General features: G+C 38.4%; 2 protein-coding genes across 3 annotated transcripts in view; both read left to right on the forward strand.

Moving 5' to 3' along the window:
* PDE5A (phosphodiesterase 5A) overlaps positions 1–15472 on the forward strand; it is a 137514-nt gene extending 122042 nt beyond the window's left edge. For both annotated transcript variants that reach the window (XM_055342439.1, XM_055342440.1), the window contains exons 18-21: positions 1915–1978; positions 7500–7574; positions 8956–9039; positions 10953–15472. In XM_055342439.1, the coding sequence (XP_055198414.1) occupies positions 1915–1978; positions 7500–7574; positions 8956–9039; positions 10953–11090 (361 nt within the window). In that variant the 3' untranslated portion in view covers positions 11091–15472. The remainder of the gene's footprint in view (positions 1–1914; positions 1979–7499; positions 7575–8955; positions 9040–10952) is intronic.
* The window catches only part of FABP2 (fatty acid binding protein 2), a 35137-nt gene continuing 26241 nt past the window's right edge, over positions 12036–20931 (forward strand). The window contains exon 1 of the mRNA XM_055342443.1: positions 12036–12133. The gene's annotated coding sequence lies outside the window, so the exon portion shown is untranslated. The remainder of the gene's footprint in view (positions 12134–20931) is intronic.

Below are 20931 nucleotides of genomic sequence, written 5' to 3' on the forward strand. Positions count from 1 at the left end.
AACTGAGCCACCCAGATGCCCCTGAAATTCGCATTTCTTTAAATGGAATGATACCATTTAGCATGCAAATGAAGATGCAGACTTTAAGGAGACAATACTCAAATGCCCGGCTGTTCTGTAATCATGCTTAACTTCATAGCCTCAAAATGTTTTTCATCACAGTGCTTAGAAAAGTATAGACCTTTAAGGGGCACCTGGCTGGCTCACTTGGTAGAGCATGACTCCTGATCTCAGGGCTAGGAGTTCGAGCCCCATGTTGGGTGTAGAGATTCCTTAAAAATAAAAGTCTTTTAAAAAACAAAAAAGAAAAAATAGAAAAGGAAAAGTATAGACCTGCTACTATAGTTAGTGAACAGTTTATCCCAATAACAAAAAAAATAAACGAACTGCAGTTCCAAGTCTGCACAGGTCCCTGCTGCTCCGTCCTACCCGAGGGACCTTGAGCGGAGAAGTGCAGTTGGAGTTGTCAGTGTCCCTGTGTGCACTCATTTTTCAGATCTTTTTTTTTAAGATTTTATTTATTTATTTATTCATGAGAGACAGAGAGAGAGAGAGAGAGAGGAGAGAGAGAGAGAGGCAGAGACATAGGCAGAGGGAGAAGCAGGCTCCATGCAGGGAGCCTGATGTGGGACTCAATCCCGGGTCTCCAGGACCACAACCTGGGTGGGCCAAAGGCAGGAGCTAAACCACTGAGCCACCCAGGGATCCCCTCGTTTTTCAGATCTTAGTGAAGCCTCTGTGGATGCATAGCCTTCTTTGGGGCAAGTGGTTTATATTGGCAAGCACTGAAATCCTTCATGAAAATGGGTTTAAACATGATTAAAAGTATCTTTGTTGCACTCACTTCTCCAAGAGAGGTGGTGGAAGAGGTAGGGTAGCAGCAGAAAACCACTCTTCTTTTTGCCTAACGTAGTTAAGAAGAACGTTTTGTTTTTTTTTTTAGGTTGGGTTTCCCTGCAGGGACAAGGGATACAGTCCTTCACCACAAGTGTTTCTATACTACGGTGATGGCCTTTCCACCTGTTCCTTCAGATAAATTATTACAAACAGACATCTGGGTCCAACATGGGAAAACACTGCATGAAGGACAGAACCATTTTCATACAATTATGCTGTTGAGCTCTAGAGCACTTTGTCATTGACTCTACAGCCCAGCATGGTTTCCACTTCTCTCAACAGAAAGATGAAACAGCACTATCCTCTCATTTCCCTCTTGAAGGGAAATGGCAGATACTGTTTGGAAGTCAGAGCTTCTCACATGTGCTGAGGTCAGCATTAGGATGACCCCACCATTAAAGAAAAACCATAAGAGACTCCTAACTCTGGGAAACAAAGGGTTACCAAAGGGGAGGTGGGTGGGGGCATGGAGTAACTGGGTGGCAGGCACTAAGGAGGGCACTTGATCGGATGAGCACTGGGTGTTATTCTATATTGGTAAATTGAATTTAAATAAAACATTAAAAAAAAAAAAAGGATGACCCACCATAATTCTTGCTCCCCTAGGACTTTTATCAGTAGGATATCTGATGTTATCCTTCAGTGGCTAATTATTAGTAGTCAGTGTGTTTTCATCTTACTTCACTGAGAATGGACTACCAAGGTGAAAAAAATAGTAACAGGAGGCAAGTTTTTGCCCAGAGGTTAATAATTTCTCTCCTTGTGCCAATCTGGAGCTAAATGAGGCAATTTTAGGGCAATTCCAGTTCAATGGGCAACCAAAAGAGTTGACACTCTGCTATCACTGAGTCAGCCACACTTCCATATAAATTGTTTCTGTTTCTTTGGTCTTTGTAAACTGACATCTTCAGAGTTTAGGAGGCTTTAATTTAACCTTTTTACCTGTAACTATTTACTGAGAGTATATATTTGCATAAAAAGTTAATCATAGCATTGGGCTTCTTTTTGCCTTAACAGAGCGATGCTGATGACAGCTTGTGACCTGTCTGCCATTACAAAACCGTGGCCTATTCAACAACGGGTATGTTGCTTGGTGACAGTAAAAGTACGGATTAAAAGGTCAAAGTAAGGGATCCCTGGATGGCGCAGCGGTTTAGTGCCTGCCTTTGGCCCAGGGCACGATCCTGGAGACCCCTCCGGGATTGAGTCCCACATCAGGCTCCCTGTATGGAGCCTGCTTCTCCCTCTGCCTATGTCTCTGCCTCTCTCTCTCTCTCTCTCTGTGTGACTATCATAAATACATAAAAATTTAAAAAAAAGGTCAAAGTAAGAAAAGTCTGTTTTCCTAAAAGTGGCTTCTAAAGTATTTGTGGAATTTTTTTATCTGATCTTTAAGTAGCATTAAAAGCAGATAATTGGACATAAACAGGTTTTCTTTTTTAGAAGATTCCTTAACATTTACTAATATAAGCTATATTAAGAAAGAGAACATCTATATTAACACAGCAAAAACCTAGCTGTTGATAGTCTTTTAATTCCAGTACTACTTCTGCCTCACTTAGGAATCTTTTTAGCACATTTTTTTAATAACCCTGAAAAATAGGAGAAGCAAATTATTTTTCTTCTTCTTTATAGTTAGCCTAGCCAGCTATACCTCAGCTCCAAGTAGGCATTAACGAGTAGAACTTAAGCATTTCTTGGGGCTCATAAATATAGGAAATGTTGATATAAGGTATCAGGAGGGATGTGATCAGGGCCTATGGCTAGGAGGCTAGACATATATCCTTCTCTCTAAATAAGTAACTGTCCTAACATTTTGCAGAGGCAGTAAAGGGCCTCGGCTCACAAAAGGGATAGCTGTACATACAGTAATGTGTATATTGTGTTTTGGTTTTTGAAACTGCGCTGTTAATCCTAAATGCACTACCCAAGACTGTTGATAGTCCGCTGCTGGTCAGGGCTCTGTGGTGCATAGTCATGGAGCCCAGTGACAGGTTCATCTCACATGCTGAGAAAACGAGATCAGAAATGTACCCTCCGGGAAGCCCAAGTGGCTCAGCAGTCTAGTGCCACCTTCAGTCCAGGGCGTGATCCTGGAGTCCCAGGATCAAGTCCCACGTCAGCCTCCCTGCATGGAGCCTGCTTCTCCTTCTGCCTGTGTCTCTGCCTCTCTCTCTCTCTCTCTCTCTCTGTGTGTGTGTGTGTGTGTGTGTGTGTGTATGTCTCTCATGAATAAATAAATAAAATCTTTTAAAAAAAGTTTTAAAAATGAAATGTACCCTCCACGTGCCAAAGCTGACACTCTGTAAGCACTCGGGAAAGGTAGTCTTTACAGACTGTCCTGCTCCATAATAATTGGAACTATATGTCCATTTCCAAATAGGGAAGAAAATGGAGGAGGGAATAATTTGTTTTTTCATTTATCCTTTCTTCTTAATCAAATCCCCCAAAAAAGGTAGAGCAGTGAAGTTGGGGTCCAGACATGAAAAGCAATATTATAAAGCCTCTATAACTAAAATAGTTTGTTATTGGGGACAGGCTAGCAGAACACAATAGAGCATTGAGAATTGCATAGAACATTTAGTATATAATAAAGATAGCATTTCAAATAACTGGGGGGAAAGAGAGACTTTTTTACTAAATAATCTTAGGGTGACTTTCCCATCTTCCATAACCAGATGGCAAGACAAAATTGGATGTACTTTGCATACTTAAATTCCAAATGAAGCATAGAGATCAATGTGAGAATTAAACCATAGAAGTACTAAATAAAAACATCTGCGGATTCTTCTATAACTTAGGAGTGAGAAAACTTTCCTAGCTATGGCTCAACATGCAGAATCAATGGCAAAAGACACCATAAGCAAAGTAAAAGTCCATGAGAAAATGGTAAAAATATTTGCAGCTTATATTTGATAGATAGTTAATACCCCTAATATTAAAAACTTGTAAAAATAGAGAAGAAAAAATGACAGCAACACTAAAGAAAAATAAGCCAAAAATTTGAACTAAAAGTTGATGGAATGTGAATGGGCCTTACTCATCTGCCAAGGTTCTCAGAACTGTATTCATAAGAAAAAAGGCAAATAAAACTACACTGACACAAAAAAGCTTGTATAGAATCTCATAACAGCTTTATTCCTAATAGAGTAGATTATCTGTGCAGACATGTTCAAGACCTCCAGTGGATGCCTGAAACCACAGATAGGACTGAGCCATTATATATACTATGTTTTTTTCCTTATATACGTAACTATGATAAAGTTTAATTTATAAATTAGGCACAGTAAGAGATGAACAATAATAATAAAATACAACAATTATAACAATATACTGCAATAGAAGTTATGTGAATGTGGGGTGTCTCTCTCTCATTATATTGCACCCTCTCTCCTTCTTGTGACGATGGGAGACAATAAAGTTGAGAGGTAGCAAGGTGGAGGATACAGGTGTTGTGATGTAGCGTTCGTTAGGCTACTGTTGACTTTCTGACCATCTATCAGATGGAGGATCATCTGCTTCTGGACCGTGGTTAACCTCTGGTAACTGAAACCATGGAAAGCAAAACTGTGGATGAGGGGTGGCTACTGTAATCAGAACTAGAAACAACTCAAACATCTACCAGCAGGATAGCTAAACATACTGCAGTATATTCCTTATACAGTGGAGTCCTGCTCAACAATAAAAAGAAACTCACCGTTGATACATGCAACAACACGGATTCTCAGAAACACTCTACAGAGCAAAATAATATGTCCTGTGATTTCATTTATATAGAGTTCTAGACTAGGCAAAACTAATCTGTGGTGAAAGAAATGAAATAGTGATTGTGAGGGAAGGAAGGAAGGAAGGAAGGAGCAGGAATTGACTGAGAAGGGTCCTAAGGGTGGTAGAAGCATTCTCTGTCTTGGATGGGGTATTTGTCACATGGTTATATGCATTTGTCAAGACACTGAACTCGTGTTCTGTGCAACTCACAGTATGTAAATTCTACTTCATTAAAAGAAAAACAATATTGAGGGACCCTGGGTGGCTCAGCAGTTGATCCTGGAGTCCCATATCGGGCTCCCTGTATGGAGCCTGCTTCTCCCCCTGCCTCTTTCTCTGCCTCTCTCTCTCTGTGTCTCTCATGAATAAATAAATAAAATCTTTTATTTATATATTCATGAGAGACGAGATAGAGAGAGACAGAGGCAGAAACACAGGCAGAGGGAGAAGCAGGCTCCATGCAGGGAGCCCGACATGGGACTCAATCCCGGGTCTCCAGGATCAGGCCTTGGGCTGAAGGTGGTGCTAAACCGCTGAGCCACTGGGGCTGCCCCAATAAAATCTTTTAAAACACACACACACACACACACACACACACAGAAAAACAACATTGAGATACCATTTCTTACTTGTCCAGTTGGCAAAATCCAAAGGTTTTATGATCTACTCTGTTGGGGAAGTTGAGGGAAAACAAGGAATGCAAAATACTGTAACTCTTGGGAAGTTTATAAATACACATATTCATTTACCATTACTTCTAGGCATCTTATCCCAAAGATACAGTGGAAAAAATATAAAAAGACCTTTATACAAGGCTGTCCACTTTTCTACTATTGGTAAGGACAAAGACTGGAAGTAACCCAAATATTCATCAGTAGGGTACTGATTAAGTAATTTATAGTACATTTACAGAATGAGTTCTATGTACTAGTGTAGATTTAACTTTGGAACCACATAAATCGTTTTTAAAATTATAAAGTTGAGGGCAGCCCCGGTGGCCCAGCGGTTTAGCGCCACCTTCAGCCTGGGGTGTGATCCTGGACACCCAGGATCGAGTCCCACGTGGGGCTCCCTGCATGGAGCCTGCTTCTCCCTCTGCCTGTGTCTCTGCCTCTGTGTGTGTATGTGTGTGTGTGTCTGTCATGAATAAATAAATAAAATCTTAAAAAAAATAAAATTGTAAAGTTGAATTCTAAGTAACCCTAAGCCTTGAAAGTAAAATGAGACAAACCTGATTTGGGGTTGCAAAACCACACTAAAAGGAACTATTTCATTCCACGTGACATTAAAACAGTAATTTCATCATGTATCTCCAGTGGGATGTACCCTAAAAACAAAAAGGAATTACCAAAAAAAGCCTTTAAAGCTGTTTTCAGTAATCTTAGTATTAGTGGTAATTTTGTACAAATATTCAATCACTGTTGTAGATTATATGGAATAAAAGCAAATAAAAGATTCTATTGGTATTGTTGACAGCCAGGATCATCAGTTTATGTAGAAAGATAAAGGTGAATAAGGTTGGGTGGAAATGTTGTAGTTGAAATGTTGTATGAACTTCTGTTGTATGTCCTGGCTCTGTCCTCTGAATAATGACTTAACCTGGTAGTAATGATTGAGCTCATATTGGGGTTTCTAAGTACCTCAGTTTAAATGAACAAGGGCTCCAACAAAGAAATAGCTGATAGCAGCTGTAAAGCAGGAAATGTACAAAATGAGCCTGGAACATCTTATTATATCAGCAAGCAAAGAAGCTATCAAAGACTCATAGGGTTTTGACAAAAGACAGAGAAGCCACCTTATTAAGCTCACTGGTCAAAATGGACAATCTCAGTATCACTAAGGTTTGAAATACATTAAATATATTTAAATTTAAAAGTTCAAAACAATAATAAAAATAAAATGAAACCTTCCCTAGTTATCCTTGATAAGTTGCTTAGGAACCCAAAGTTATTTTTTTCAAATGGTAATTAAAGTAGAAAAATCCAACAGTTCTCCTGCTTTTCCTTATATGAATTGTGCTTTAGGGTAACTAAATAATTGATGGTGGGAACTTTCTTTTTATTGTATTTCAACTAATAAAAAGGAATGATCACTTGGCATATCAGCTTTTTGTAGCCCCTGAATTAGCAGATCTAGACAAAGATCACTCATGGTCTCTAATAGCACAAAAAGAGAGGCAGCCAGGCATTATATAGCTCTTGATGGAAGTACACAGCACTGCCTATGAAGTAGTCCAAGAAAAGAATTTATCTAATCCAGCCTCTAGATTTTATTAGTGTGTGGAAATCCAGGGCACAGAGGAAGGTCAAATGAGGAACGTCAAATGACATCATGGGGAAGCAATTGCCAAAATCCAGATAGTGGGGAACTGCAGGATACACAACTCAGTTTATTTAACAACAACAACAAAAATTACAGGGAAAGATTTTGAAAAGAGGAGGAACATGTAGATTAAAATAAACTTAAAAGGCATATCTGTCAGGTGCCATATATGCACCTATATTGGCACCGTGGTATAACAGGTGCTTAACCAATATCTCATTGATGATGCGTACAGTTGGGCACACACTGCCTCTTCCCCATTGATTGCTGAAGTTGAAATAACCTGTTGCTTTTTTTCTGCCTAATTACAGGTTACAAGCTCTAGCCTTTGTGATGAGGCACATAATTAAAAGCAAACAAAATATAATTTCTAGTACTCATTATTGCTTTATTATCATTTTACTGACGTGGTTGAAAGCTAGCTTTGATAGACTTTATTATCTTTATTCAAAGTCTCTATTTGACAGTTACACGCTTTTAATTGCCAAAACTCATTTGGTTATTTATTTCAGATAGCAGAACTTGTAGCAACTGAATTTTTTGACCAAGGAGACAGAGAGAGAAAAGAACTCAACATAGAGCCTGCTGTAAGTATGAGACCTTGGTGGTAGGAATTATACAGATAGACTTGCTTAGTGTAGACTTCTTATATTTTCTATGGGATCTTTACTGAGGAACACAATTTCTTTCAGTTTAGTTTTTAAAACATATTTTCTTATGAAAAGAATTATACATGTTCATTACAGAAAACATAAGCAAATAAGAGAAAAAGATTCTTTGCATCATACTGTACCTACTTTTTTATAATTTGTTTTTTCTATTTAAATATCATAAGCTAATTCCCATTCTAACAGATGTTCATGTGTGTATTATTTATAATGATCACATGAAGTAGATGGAGTCATAGTTCCCCTGCTTCCTCTGTTGTAATGTCTGCAGTGTTCACTATGACCAATAGCACTTTGATAAACTTGTCTGTTGCTAATGTTTCTGTGCCAGTTTTCATCATCTTGTTAGGATAAATTCCCAGAATTGCTATATTAAAGGGCACAGATTTTTTTAAGGTCTTTGATACATAGAGTATGGATCTCACAGACAAAAAAAAAAAAGATTGTTCTCAAGCCATTTCTGGCTTTTAGAACGAGTTTTTCCTGAAAATGAAGCCTTGAATCTTTTTTTCAGTTCAAATGGACATTTATTGAGCCCATATTAATGGGTACATGGTTATGACCCCCCTCTGTGTACAGCTCCATCCACTCTGCTCTTTAGCCTCGACTGGGCACATCCTGTGTCTTTCACAATTACTCAGTGTCCTCTAATGTAATGGCAGGCTCATTCAGAAGCTCAGAATCATTTTAGAAAGTGGTGGGTAGCAGAGTGATGATAACAGCTAATGGGAAATCTGCTTCGTTTTAAACAAGTACTGAGACAGACTCATTTCTTCCCATGGCAGTGCTGGGCTGTCTGGTGCTCCAGCCATGACCTCCTGGGAATAAACAGAGGGACATCTGCATAATCGTCACTCAGAAAGCTCTCTGCATAAATTGAATTGCAATCAGCTGTGGCCTCCGTGGCTTCTTCCACAAAACTGAGGGTGTTTGATTTTACATCAATAGACAATTCAGAGCTGTTCTCCAGATATATGTCAGTGGTCAGCTCTAGGTCAGTGGCTGACTCTAGTTTAGAGATCAGTTCCAAGGTAGTGTGGGAAAAGTCAGCCAGGATGAACAAGGCAGTAAGGATCAGGGTCTTCCAGAGCACAGGGCTGGCAGGGAGTGTAGGAAACTTCCCCACAAAGGAGACAGATAGGCAAGTACCTGGCCTTTCTCACCCTGCCCATGATGCATGTTTTTGGAGCCTACTTGCATTGTGTTCTTTAAGTAAATGCAGATCTGTGTGTGTGTGTGTGTGTGTGTGTTTCTGTGTTTGTGTGTGTATGTGTGTGTATGTGTTTCTTTGTGTTTTCAGGATCTAATGAACAGGGAGAAGAAAAACAAAATCCCAAGTATGCAAGTTGGGTTCATAGATGCCATCTGCTTGCAACTATATGAGGTATTTATATGAAAACACGAGACTTGCTAAACTTAGACTGTGTTATGAATTAAAACCTCAAGTAAATTGAAGCAATTGACACTAGGCTTTTCTTTCTTTCTTTTTTTTTTCCTTCCTGATGATCACACTGTTTGCATTGAATAAAGAACACGTTTTATATTGATTTTTCTCAAAAACTTTAATTCATCAATGTAGAACTATCTGTTGAGTGTGTACTTTGTGCTAGACTCTAGCAAACTGATGTAGGAATACTAAAAAGAATTAACTACGTTACCTTAAGGAGGGATACTGTGCATACTCTATGTTAGCATCTTTCTTTCAGTTTAGGACTAAATAAAGAAAAAAATCATTCTTTTTCTCATTGTATAATGTAGCTTTATTTTTTTAAAGAGTTATTTATTTATTTATTTATTTATTTATTTATTTATTTATTTGAGAGAGAGAGAGAGAGGCAGAGACACAGGCAGAGGGAGAAGCAGGCTCCATGCAGGGAGCCTGATGTGGGACTCGATCCTGGGTCTTTAGGATCATGCCCTGGCCTGAAGGTGGCGCTAAACCACTGAGCCATCCAGGGATCCCGTATAGTGTAGCTTTAATATCGTTAAAATTTTTATAATGATGTAAAGGAGGTAGCTGGAAGAATAGTACAGGTTCCCATTTGCTGGCTTGGGATTTTTATTTTTTAGGTAGAGATGGTCTTCCTAAAACATCCAGTTTGCTAGTTTAGATGCTTAAGCCCAAAGTACAGAAAGTAGACACTATCCTTATTTTTAAAGGTTAAATAGAATGTCAAGACTCAAAGAAACCCTAGAATCTTCTAATCCAGACATTTCACAATTCATAACTGTTTTATCCTACGTTTTGTATCTGTGTAAGGATTTACTTCATTTGAATCTACTGTTAAATTCTATGTAATATTGTTACGTACCTTTACTATTATTTATTACAGAAATAATATTCTCGTAGAAAATCACGGAATTATAATTTCACTATTCAGATAACTACTATTAATATATTAGTGCATATGTTTTATGAAATTTTCATTTTTTTTCACTTAACAAATTTGCTTTTTGTAATTCATAATATATCATAATGTGTATTCTTCCATACCATATGTGTTTCTATGATATTTTTAAAGGCTGCAAATTAGAGACACCTGGATGGCTCAGTGGTTGAGCATCTGCCTTTGGCCCAGGACATGATCCCAGGATCCAATATCTAGTCCCACATTGGGCTCCTTGCAGGGAGCTTGCTTCTCCCTCTGGCTATGTCTCTGCCTCTCTCTCCGTGTCTCTCATGAATAAATAAAATCTTAAAAAAAAAAGTAAAGGCTGCAAAATAGTGAACTAGTATATCCAACCCTGTTGTTGGGTATTTAAAGTTATTTTCAGAATTTCTCTATTCCTGCAGTGAACTTTTTTATATCTAAATATGTATTGCAGTATAATTAGTAAATAATAATACCATGCAGAATTATAAAGTAATCTTTATTATAATCTTGGATACAGGTCTGTTTAAGTACATTGTATAGAACTATTTTATAGAAAAAAATGAAAACTAAACAGTGCCCAGTACACTCACACTTAGGGAGAGCCATCTGTACAACAAAAAAAGCAAAATGTATTGTTTCCCTGCAGAGCAGATTCCATACAGATCTGTCTCAAGCATAACTGAGTAATATTATGTTGGAATATATGTGTATGCTCTATCCCAGCACATGCCACTTGTCAGTATAGATGAGGAGAGATCAGTCATAAATGAGCTGCCTGTTTGTTCACTCAGCTTGTGGAAACCCCAACAGTGGGCCTGCTCATGAAATGAGTGTAAGATTGTGGCTCTTTGCTAATAGGCCTGGGGAGAGGGCTTATTTCCTGGATGCCTTCTAGTTGTTTGCTTTCTTTTTTCTTCTTTAGGCTCTGACTCACGTATCAGAGGACTGCTTCCCTTTGCTGGATGGCTGCAGAAAGAACAGGCAAAAATGGCAGGCCCTAGCAGAACAGCAGGAGAAAACGCTGATTAATGGGGAAAGCAGCCAGGCCAAGCGGAACTGAGTGGCCTATTTAAGTGGAGTTGAAGTTTACAGATGGTGTATCTGCAGGATGTCTAATTTTGCTATACACTGTACAGATTTAGTATATACTTTGCCACTGCTGTATTTTTATTTTTGCACAACTTTTAGGAGCACAGCATGAAACGTTTTTAGGGAACTATTACATATTTTCTGTATATTTGTTTTATGCCACTGATCTGAGATTATCGGCAACACCCACTCTTAGCAGACAGATGAGAGCTCTGTGATACTTTGTGTACTGCAAAGTGCAAGTTAAGTTCTTGCACTGAGGTAGGTTTTTGTTGTTTTGTTTTTTGGGTTTTGGGGGTTTGTGTTTTTTTTGTTTTTTGCTTGGGGATTTTAAATAATTGGTTTTGTGTTTTCTGAATTACCAATCTTCTAAAGAATGTTTGGAATCTTTTCATTCTCAAAAATAGTCTAGGAGCAAATTGAATGTATTCTGCGACATTTAAAACCATCATGGTTAGAGAAAAGCGCTGGCTTAGTGGATTTTACGGGGAAAGGATAGTATTTGTCAACAGTTGTATTACCTTAACAAAAGTCAAAACTCTGCAACAATTGGAAAGTACTCTAAGGCAGTACTGTAAAGAAAAGGTATTGTTTAATCAATTTGCTGTTTTTGTTTGAGAGCAGGAAGGGGAGAACTCTTTCATTTCAGTACTTACATCTATCCAGAGACTACCTGTAAGTCATTTCAGTATACGCCGCCTGATGGAAAGCAGGGAAAGCCTTAGAAGACAATGATTTCATGGACTTCATGGTCCCTGGCTTTATGAGGGAGGGTTGGGGGTGTGATCCGGAAATGGAATGGCTGTATCTGTCTCAGTGAAGAGAAATATTCTGTTGGAAGCCTCTCTGAGAGTCCGTGTTTTGAATATTGAACTTCCTTTTTAAAATAACTTCCTTATCCTTTTTCTTACAAACCATAGTTTATGAGTGAACAGTTTAGGTCTCAACAGAAAACTGAGGAAAATATGATAATTGGAGCATTGACTTGAGGTGAGATACGACTGCAGATAAAAGGTAAATGAATCATCATTTTTCTTTGTCAGAGCAAGTATAAAGAATAGTTTTAACTATATAAACAGCAAAGGACTATACTGCTATTGGGGTCAAAAATTAAAGTGAGAGAGCAGGAAGGTAAGAAAGCTTAGCCCTGAATGAAACGTAAGAGTACTGAGTTTGTAATTGAGAAACTGCCCTTTTTTCAGTTCATAGGACTGGTCAGCTCAGTATCACGGAAGTTTGGGTGTGTATACTAAATGCTTACCCTGAGCCATATAGTTGTTGATATTTACTTCTCATAGATTTTAATTTTAGCACATATAGAAAATGCTAACATTGTCTTAGATTTGAGCCCGTTTGAGTGGATTCCCACTGATCGTGTGTACCCTAAATACCAATTTATTCATTATTGGAGAAGTAGATAGTGAATCTAGCAACTGGTTCAGGAAAGGAAAATCTATTCCAAATATATGCTAATGTTTGGACTCAGGGAAAGTAGGAAGAGAGCTGTTTGTGTGATTTGTTAACCACCCGTGCCAAAAAAACGTTTCTGAGTTTCAGTCACTAAATTGGGTGGAGAATTTCTTGGGGACATGGTGCAGCACCCTCAAAGAACTTTTACCAAACATATTTTTCCCATCCATATTGGTGTTTTTCTCTAAACTGCCTAAAATTCAACATATCCATCAAGTTTTTTAAAATTCTGAGTGTGTATCTTAAATAATGTGACTTTATTCTTACTATTCAGGTAAAGAAAAAAAAAGCAAAATAAATTGTATTGCCATTAATTTATTACTGGTAAAGGCTAGTCTAGGAAGTTACCAAATGTTTGTTGCTATATGTGTAATTGTCGTAATACTTGTGTTTTCAGGATGTTATTCAATTTTTATTTGATGTCATATAGGTGAGATCTACAACGTTGCCTCTTGGTGGCACTGGTGTGTAAGTTACACAGGCTGTCACTAAAATAACATATCTATATAGTGGTATACAACTATGCATGCATACATAATTCCTTAGTGTAGAAAAATTGTTGAAAGAAGAGCAGTCTTTAGTAACCTTTTTATCATACGCATTGTGATTTAGCAGTTATGCTAAAATCTGTAATCATATACTTAATAGTTTGTTTAGACCCATCTAATATGTCACTGAGCTATATGGAGATTTTGTATGTGTGTCATTTTCACAAGCGAGAAGATGTACATAGATTAGGAATTGTTTGGTTTAACTTTACATGGTGGTTTATTTTACTTTACTAATTTAGCAATTAAAAGAAGTTGGTTAGTGCTGTGTCTGCTCTATTGTTAGAAGTTTTAGTTTTTACAGAAAAAGAGTACTTCTTTAGGACCAGTTAGTTGGTTCAAATAATTTTTAATTTTTAGGGAAATAATTCCATATCTAGATTATCTGGTACATGGGCACAAATCAGAGCTTTTGCTCTTATGTGAATATTTTTTTCCAGTATCTTCCCAAGTTGGAAAAAATATATTTATAGTCCTCCCTTCCCCACTCTGTATTTATATTACCCATAGCTAGTAAGAAGTTATTCTTTTTCTAGATTAAAGTTGTCATGGGTATAGCTGAATGACATACCATTTCAATTTCAATTTTCAGCCCAAAAAGTGCCCACTATTTTACTGAGTTGTTAAAAGATGTCTGTAAAGTTGCCCGGCCTTATATTTTTCACAGGATTGGCCCTTGTCAGTTGTAGTCCTGTGTAAACTTGTGTAAGTCACTTAACCTCTGTGTGCCTGAACAAGTGCTATTAAAGGAGTTAATGTGTGGGCAAAGCCTTTGTCTTCAAGGATGTCACAGAAGGCAGCCACTGTGTAAGCCCTAATGGGCCCTGGAGACCACTGTCACATGTGGGATATTGGGCTATAGAGCATGGTATCTAATCCCACATGTCACTTCCTATGTTTCAAAGACTGAAAGAAAAAAAAGACAGTACATTTATTTGGTTTCTCATGCAGATCACTAGTGAGTGTGAGATTTTGAATAACTTGCCTTCAAGGTGCAAACTCTGGAAAGTGATGTCACAACTGATTTCTTAGTTGAGAATAGTTTCCTTAGATAGGAGTACTGAGATAAAGTGTATGGAAATATTGGGTTCTGGAAGGAAACTGGTCACAGATACAGTCTTGCCTAGCAGTAAAGTGCCTTTATTTTTAACATAGAGCACAAATGTTAGACGTACTCCAATCGGATTTTCAATTTTTCTGTGTTTTTCACCAGATTTTACTCAATGCTTTATAGATCATCACAAGCAGTGCTGTTCTGTTTACAAGAGTGATTTTAAGATGAGAGGAGGAAAAGGTGTATTTGCTGTCCTCTCCTGTGAACAACTGTAGTTGAAATAAAGTGGTAAAATTTAATTAGTTAGTATCAGACATGTGACAGTCCACCCTTTATTGAGTCCTTGTGACATGTCAGGCACTGTGCTCAGCCCGAGACAGAGCTGTGACCTCAAGGAACCCAGCCTGCAAAAAGTGCTGAGTAAGAGGCTTACCAACTTCTGATCTTACAAATTGAACAAGAAAATACAGGGTACATGATATCACTTTCATTTTCATCTACAACGTATGTATTATACAGTTTTCCAAGGACCTTCCACTTACCACCACCCCCAAGGACCTTCTTTACTGGAACGTACTAGAATCCACCAGTGAATAGCCTGTTTTCTTACAAGTATGAATCATTTAACCTGTTGATAGCTTAAAGAACACCTTATGTAAGGAGTCATGTATTCTACTCTATAGAGTTTTTTCCCATAGATTAGCCAGGTAGATATTACTAAGAGTTCTTTTAGATTGCTAAATTGTGCACAGTTTTGGACACCTGCTCCACTACACGGAGCAAGGAAGAAAGTATTAAAGCTCACTTCACCCTTCCGTATGTTTCTCAAAAGCCTGTGTAAACATGTCTTAAAAAATGTCGTTGAAAGCAGTGTAAATAGTTGAAAATATAAATTTCTATTACAGTTTAAGAAAACCTTATGAATCATCACTAGCCACTGTTAATATCTATTTGTATTCTTATACCTTTTTCAATATATTTGAACAAATATATAGTTTCTGGCACTATTTTTGTACTAGGATAAAGGAGTTACTATGTATATTATGTTTAGCTTTTAAGTCATTTTAAATAATTGTGAATATTGATTTCCTGTCGTTCCTCTCCTCCACCATGAGAACCATTTCAGATGACTCTTCTATTAAAAAATCACTTTAAAGGAACACATTCCCACCTATGATCCCCATAAAATCAAGAGATGGTCAGGGTGGTCTGTTGTGCAAACTCTTCACCTGTCAGTTGTTTACTCATTTTGCTATGCTTTGTAAAAATAAAAAGAAGAATGAACAAGTCGGTGTGAGTATTGTGTGGTTATTAGAATTTTATTTAGGCAGAGAGAATGGCCCAATGGTTTGAGAGACTAGGCAAGCAAGCTAGCCTGTGGCCATATTGGCTGGAAAAATGTGGTTTTATTAGATGCTTTCCTTTTGCCAAGACTCCTCTCAGTAATAGTCTTCTTTGTATTAACATCCTTTGCTACCAATCTAAGGGCAACATTTTCCATGCCTTCTTCACTTGGATTTCCTAACAGCTCTGTGGAGGGTGATTATTTCTGGCCTCCTGTTGCATGAGGAGTTAAGGCTTAGGAGTTCTATTCTTGCCAAATGGCATGAGCTGGATTTGAGCTTAGACCTGTCCAGTTTCAAGGCAGGTATATATATTCCTCTTGGTTCTCTTTTTGAATCTTAATAGTAAAAGGTCTCAAATCCATTCTTAGTGGATCAAATGGGCTATCTAGAAGCATTAGAGATAAAATATCCCTCACCCAGCAGGTTTTGTTTTGTTTGGGTTTTTACTGTTAACATTCCTGTGGTTCATCTGATACTAGCTAATGTCCTGCCTCCACAGAACCCCAGATACCACCGTGCCTTCATTGCTGCTAATGGAGAGGTGTGGAGGTATAATTAAACTCAGAATTTATGATTCGTCACTTAGTTTTACCACTAGACAAGCCCACTCCATGTGGGACCGAATATCTCAGTTATGCCTAATTCACAAAACTAAAGACAAAAATAAAATGAAAGCTCGTGTAAAATACTAGTTTAGAACTTTTGACCATTAGGGGGTGCCAGAGTTCCTGTTTTATTTAAGAAAGTAATCCGGGGAATCCCTGGGTGGCGCAGCGGTTTGGCACCTGCCTTTGGCCCAGAGCGCGATCCTGGAGACCCAGGATCGAATCCCACTTTGGGCTCCCAGTGCATGGAGCCTGCTTCTCCCTCTGCCTGTGTCTCTGCCTCTCTCTCTCTCTCTCTCTCTCTCTCTCTGTGACTATCATAAATAAATTTTTAAAAAATTTTTAAAAAAATTGAATTTTTTATAAAGAAAGGGGAATCTGGGTGGCTCAGTGGTTGAGCGTCTGCCTTTGGCTCAGATCATGGTCCCGGGGTCCTGGGATCAAGTCCCACGTCAGGCTCCCTACAGGGAGCCTACTTCTCCGTTTGCCTAGGTCTCTGCCTCTTTTTTTGTGTCTCTCATGAATAAATAAATAAAATATTAAAAAAAAAAAAAAGGAAAGCTAATTCCAGTGAAAGGAAACAAAAATCAATACAAAGTTTTTAGAAATTCTGAGTTGGACAAGAGGTGAAATTTAAGATAAAAAAAGCTAAATAGGGGCAGCCCCGGTGGCTCAGCGGCTTAGTGCCGCCTTCGGCCCGGGACCTGATCCTGGAGACCCAGGATCAAGTCCCACATCAGGCTCTCTGCATGGGGCCTGCTTCTCCCTCTGCCTGTGTCTCTGCATGTCTCTCGCCTCTCTCTCTGTCTTTCATGAATAAATAAAACCCTTAAAAAAATTTAAAAAAAGCTAAATAAAACAATCTTTTAGGAAAAAGAATTTGTTTTCTACCAGAAAGATGTTAGCTATCAGATTTTCACTAATAAACTAATAGCCATTACTGGCACTACTCCTAGTGGGAGTTTTACCATATTGCTGCAAACCAAGGAAAATTCATAAACCTAGAGGACAGTGATCTTATGGATAAGACGAGTTACACTTAAAAATAAATAAGCAACAGTTTGCATTCCCACCAATAGTGTAAGAGGGTTCCCCTTTCTCTGCAGCCTCACCAACTGGTGTGGCCACTCTGGAAAACAGAATTCCTCAAAACAGTTTCCTCAAAAAAACCTCAAAAAGTTTCCTCAAAAAAGTTAAAAATAAAACTATGCTACAACCTAGCAATTGTACTTCTAGGTATTTATCCAAAGGATACAAAAAATAAAAATAAAAAAGGATACAAAATAGTGGTTGGAAGAGGCACATGCACCCCAATGTTTACAGTAGCAATGTCCACAATAGCCAAAATATGGGAAGGACCCAGATGTCCATTGACAGATGAATGAATAAAGAAGAGGTGATATAGATATATAATGAAATATTACTCTGCCATCAAAAAAGAATGAAATCTTGGATGCCTGGGTGGCTCAGTCAGTTAAGCATCTGCCTTCAGCTCAGGTCATGATCCCAGGGTCCTGGGATCAAGTCCCACATCAGCCTCCCTGCTCAGTGGGGAGTCTTCTCTTTCTCCCTCTGTCCTTCCCCACTGCTTGTACTCTCTCTCATTCTCTCTCAAATGAATAAATAAAATCTTTAAAAAAAAAGAAATTTTACCATTTGTAGTGTGTAGATGGAGCAAGATTATGTATTATACTAAGTGAAATAAGTCAGAGAAGGACAACATTTCACTCATGTAGAACTTAAGAAACAAAACTGATGAACATAAGGGAAGGAAAGAAAAAATAAAAAGATAAAAACAGAAAGGGAGGGGAACATAAGAGACTCTTAGCTATAGGGAACAAACAGGGTTGCTGGAGGGGAGGTGGGTGGGGGGATGGAGTAACTGGGTGATGGGCATTAAGGTGGGGATGTGATGTAATGAGCTCTGGGTGTTATGCGCAACTGATGAGTCACTAAATTCTACCCATGAAACTAATAATACACTATATGTTAACTAAATTGAATTTGAATAAAAAATGTGGGCAGCCCCCGTAGCTCCGGGTCCCCAGGATCACGCCCTAGGCTGTAAGGCAGCGCTAAACCGCTGAGCCACCCGGGCTGCCCCTGAACATTCTTCTTATTCACCTAGTGGCCTTCTATAAAGGCAGGAGCGAAGTCAACATTGAATGAGAGCCCATCATAGGTACGAAAGCAGTAAATATGGCCTAAGGAGTTCAAGAAAAGTAGTTGTAAGATGTGTTGTCTTATTTTGTATTATAAAATTCTGAAACATAAATTTAACACAACTGGAAATTATCATTCATATTTTTCTTCTACTTATTCTAAGACTTGCATTTATGCCGATCATCACCTGATGATCATCAGCTCACTGACAGCCTGTATTCATAGGCAGTAAAATGGATGTGGCACTGCCAGAAGTAATAATATAGCCTAAATAAATAAATGTATCAGGGAACTGCAAGAGAATATGCTATCTTCATACAAACAGGTACTAAGGAGCCACAACATTGTGAGAATAACAGAATTGCTCTTTTTTCTATTGGTGGAGACCATGAAGTTTGGGAGGAGGAGCATACTTGACAATGAGAAACACAAGCAGATGATTCCTGGACCTGAACAGGAAGAGCTGGTACTTGGACACCACTGGCGTGAACTGATTTTCACGTGTACTAACTGGACAATGAGATATGTAAACGTCTCTTCTGTACTCCATTTTCTTTTTTTTTTTTTAAGATTTTATTTATTTATTCATGAGAGACAGAGAGGCAGGTGGCAGAGACACAGGCAGAGGGAGAAGCAGGCTCCATGCAGGGAGCCCCACATGAGACTCGATCCAGGGTCTTCAGGATCAGGCCCTGGGCTGAAGACGCCGCTGAACCGCTGAGCCACCAGGGCTGCCCTGTACTCCATTTTCTAAAATCTTTGAAAAGTCATTGTAATAGTTTCCTATTGCTGGTGTAAGAAATTACCACAAATGTATAGATTTAAAACAGCACAAACTTATTAGCCTTCAGTGCAGATCAAAAGTCTAAAATGGGTCAGCACAGCTACATTCCTTCTAAAGGCCACTTCCTCGCCTTTATGAGCTTTTGGCTGCATGCACTGCTTACTCCATGGCCTCTTCCTCCATCTTCAAAAACATTTTAAATTCTGTCTATATTCCTTTTAGGTAAACGAAAATTCATATGGTAAAATAGACTTCATGAGTGTTTTGGAAAATATAAACAAAATGTGTTAAGTGCCCAGCACAGAAAGTATACTAAATACAGAGACCAGAATAGCACGATTATTGTTACTATTATCACGATGATGATGATGATGATGATGATGATGAAAGGTTTCTATCCCAAAAGTTAAAATAAAAGCTTTTATTCCTTATTTGTAAAGAGGTGATTTTCAAATGTGGTTCCTGGCCTGGCAGCATCAGCATAACCTGTTGAAAATGCAGATGCTCAGGCCCCATTCCTGATCTGCTGAGGGTCAGGCTGAGCAAGATGAGTTTCTTATAAGCCCTCCAGTTTATTCTGAGACTCTAAAGTTTGAGAACTACAATCTAAAATATTGCTCTTTTCTTCTAACTGCTTACAACCTCAAGATTAAAGGCCTAGCCACACAAAGCCATTTAAGTAATGATTCAGTGATTAAAGTAACACTATTATTAGTGAGACTCCTAGAAGTTTGAAGAGCAAACTCATTGAAAACTTCATTCTCTAATTATTTGGATTTTTTATCTCAACAAAAGTATAATATATTCCATCTACATAGGAAAGAAAGAAGTAAAAGATTAAATTTCAACAGGGAAGGAAGTAGAATAATAATGATGATTTCCATTCATCTATTGTTGGACATGGGCTGCTTTCATAGTTGGGCTATTACAAATAATGTGCATATATGCCTTCAAATGTTTTATTCTTTGGGTAAATATCCAGTAGTGCAAATTCCTGGATTGTAGAATAGTTCTATTTTTAACTTTTTGAGGAACCCCCGTACTATTCTTCCATAGTGGCTGCACCGGTTTGCATTCACACCAATAGTGAATCAGAGTTTCTTTTTCTCCACATCCTCACCAACACTTGTTTCCTGAGTTTTTTATTTTAGCCATTCTGACAGGTATGAGGTGATATCTCATATGGTTTTGATTTGCATTTCCCTAATGATGAGTGATATTGCGTATCTGTTGGCCAATTGGATGTCTTCTTTGAAGAAATGTCTTCCTGTCTTCTGCTCATTTTTTTAAAGATTTTATTTATTTATTCATTGGGGGGTGGGGGGGCAGAGACACAGGCAGAGGGAGAAGCAGGCTCCATGCAGGGAGCCCGACGTGGGACTCAATCGTGGGTCTCCAGGATCACGCCCTGGGCTGAAGGTGGTGCTAAACTGCTGAACCACCCAGGCTGCCCCTGCTCATTTTTTAATTGGATTATTTGTTTTGTTGGTGTGGAGTTGTATACCCTCTTTACACACTTTGGTTATGAACCCTTTACTAGATACATCATTTGCAAATATCTTCTCCTATTCAATAAGTTGTCTTTTAGTTTTGTAGGTTTTTTCCTTTGCTGGCAAAAGCTTTTTATTTTGATATGGCAATATGTTGTGCCCAAGATTGCAAATCCAAGAAACCACCAAGAAGCTGACACTGATGAAAGCGCAGGAGGGTTTATAAGCAAGCTCGAGCTTGGGTCCAAGTATACTCGACACAGCAGAGCAGGGATTTGGACCCCGAAGTGGGTTACAGCTTGTTTTTTTATGGGCTGATCTAGGGGATTTTCAGAAGAGGTGAAGGAATTTC

The sequence above is a fragment of the Nyctereutes procyonoides genome, unplaced genomic scaffold (genome assembly GCF_905146905.1).
Source record: "Nyctereutes procyonoides isolate TBG_1078 unplaced genomic scaffold, NYPRO_anot_genome, whole genome shotgun sequence".
NCBI lineage: Eukaryota > Metazoa > Chordata > Mammalia > Carnivora > Canidae > Nyctereutes > Nyctereutes procyonoides.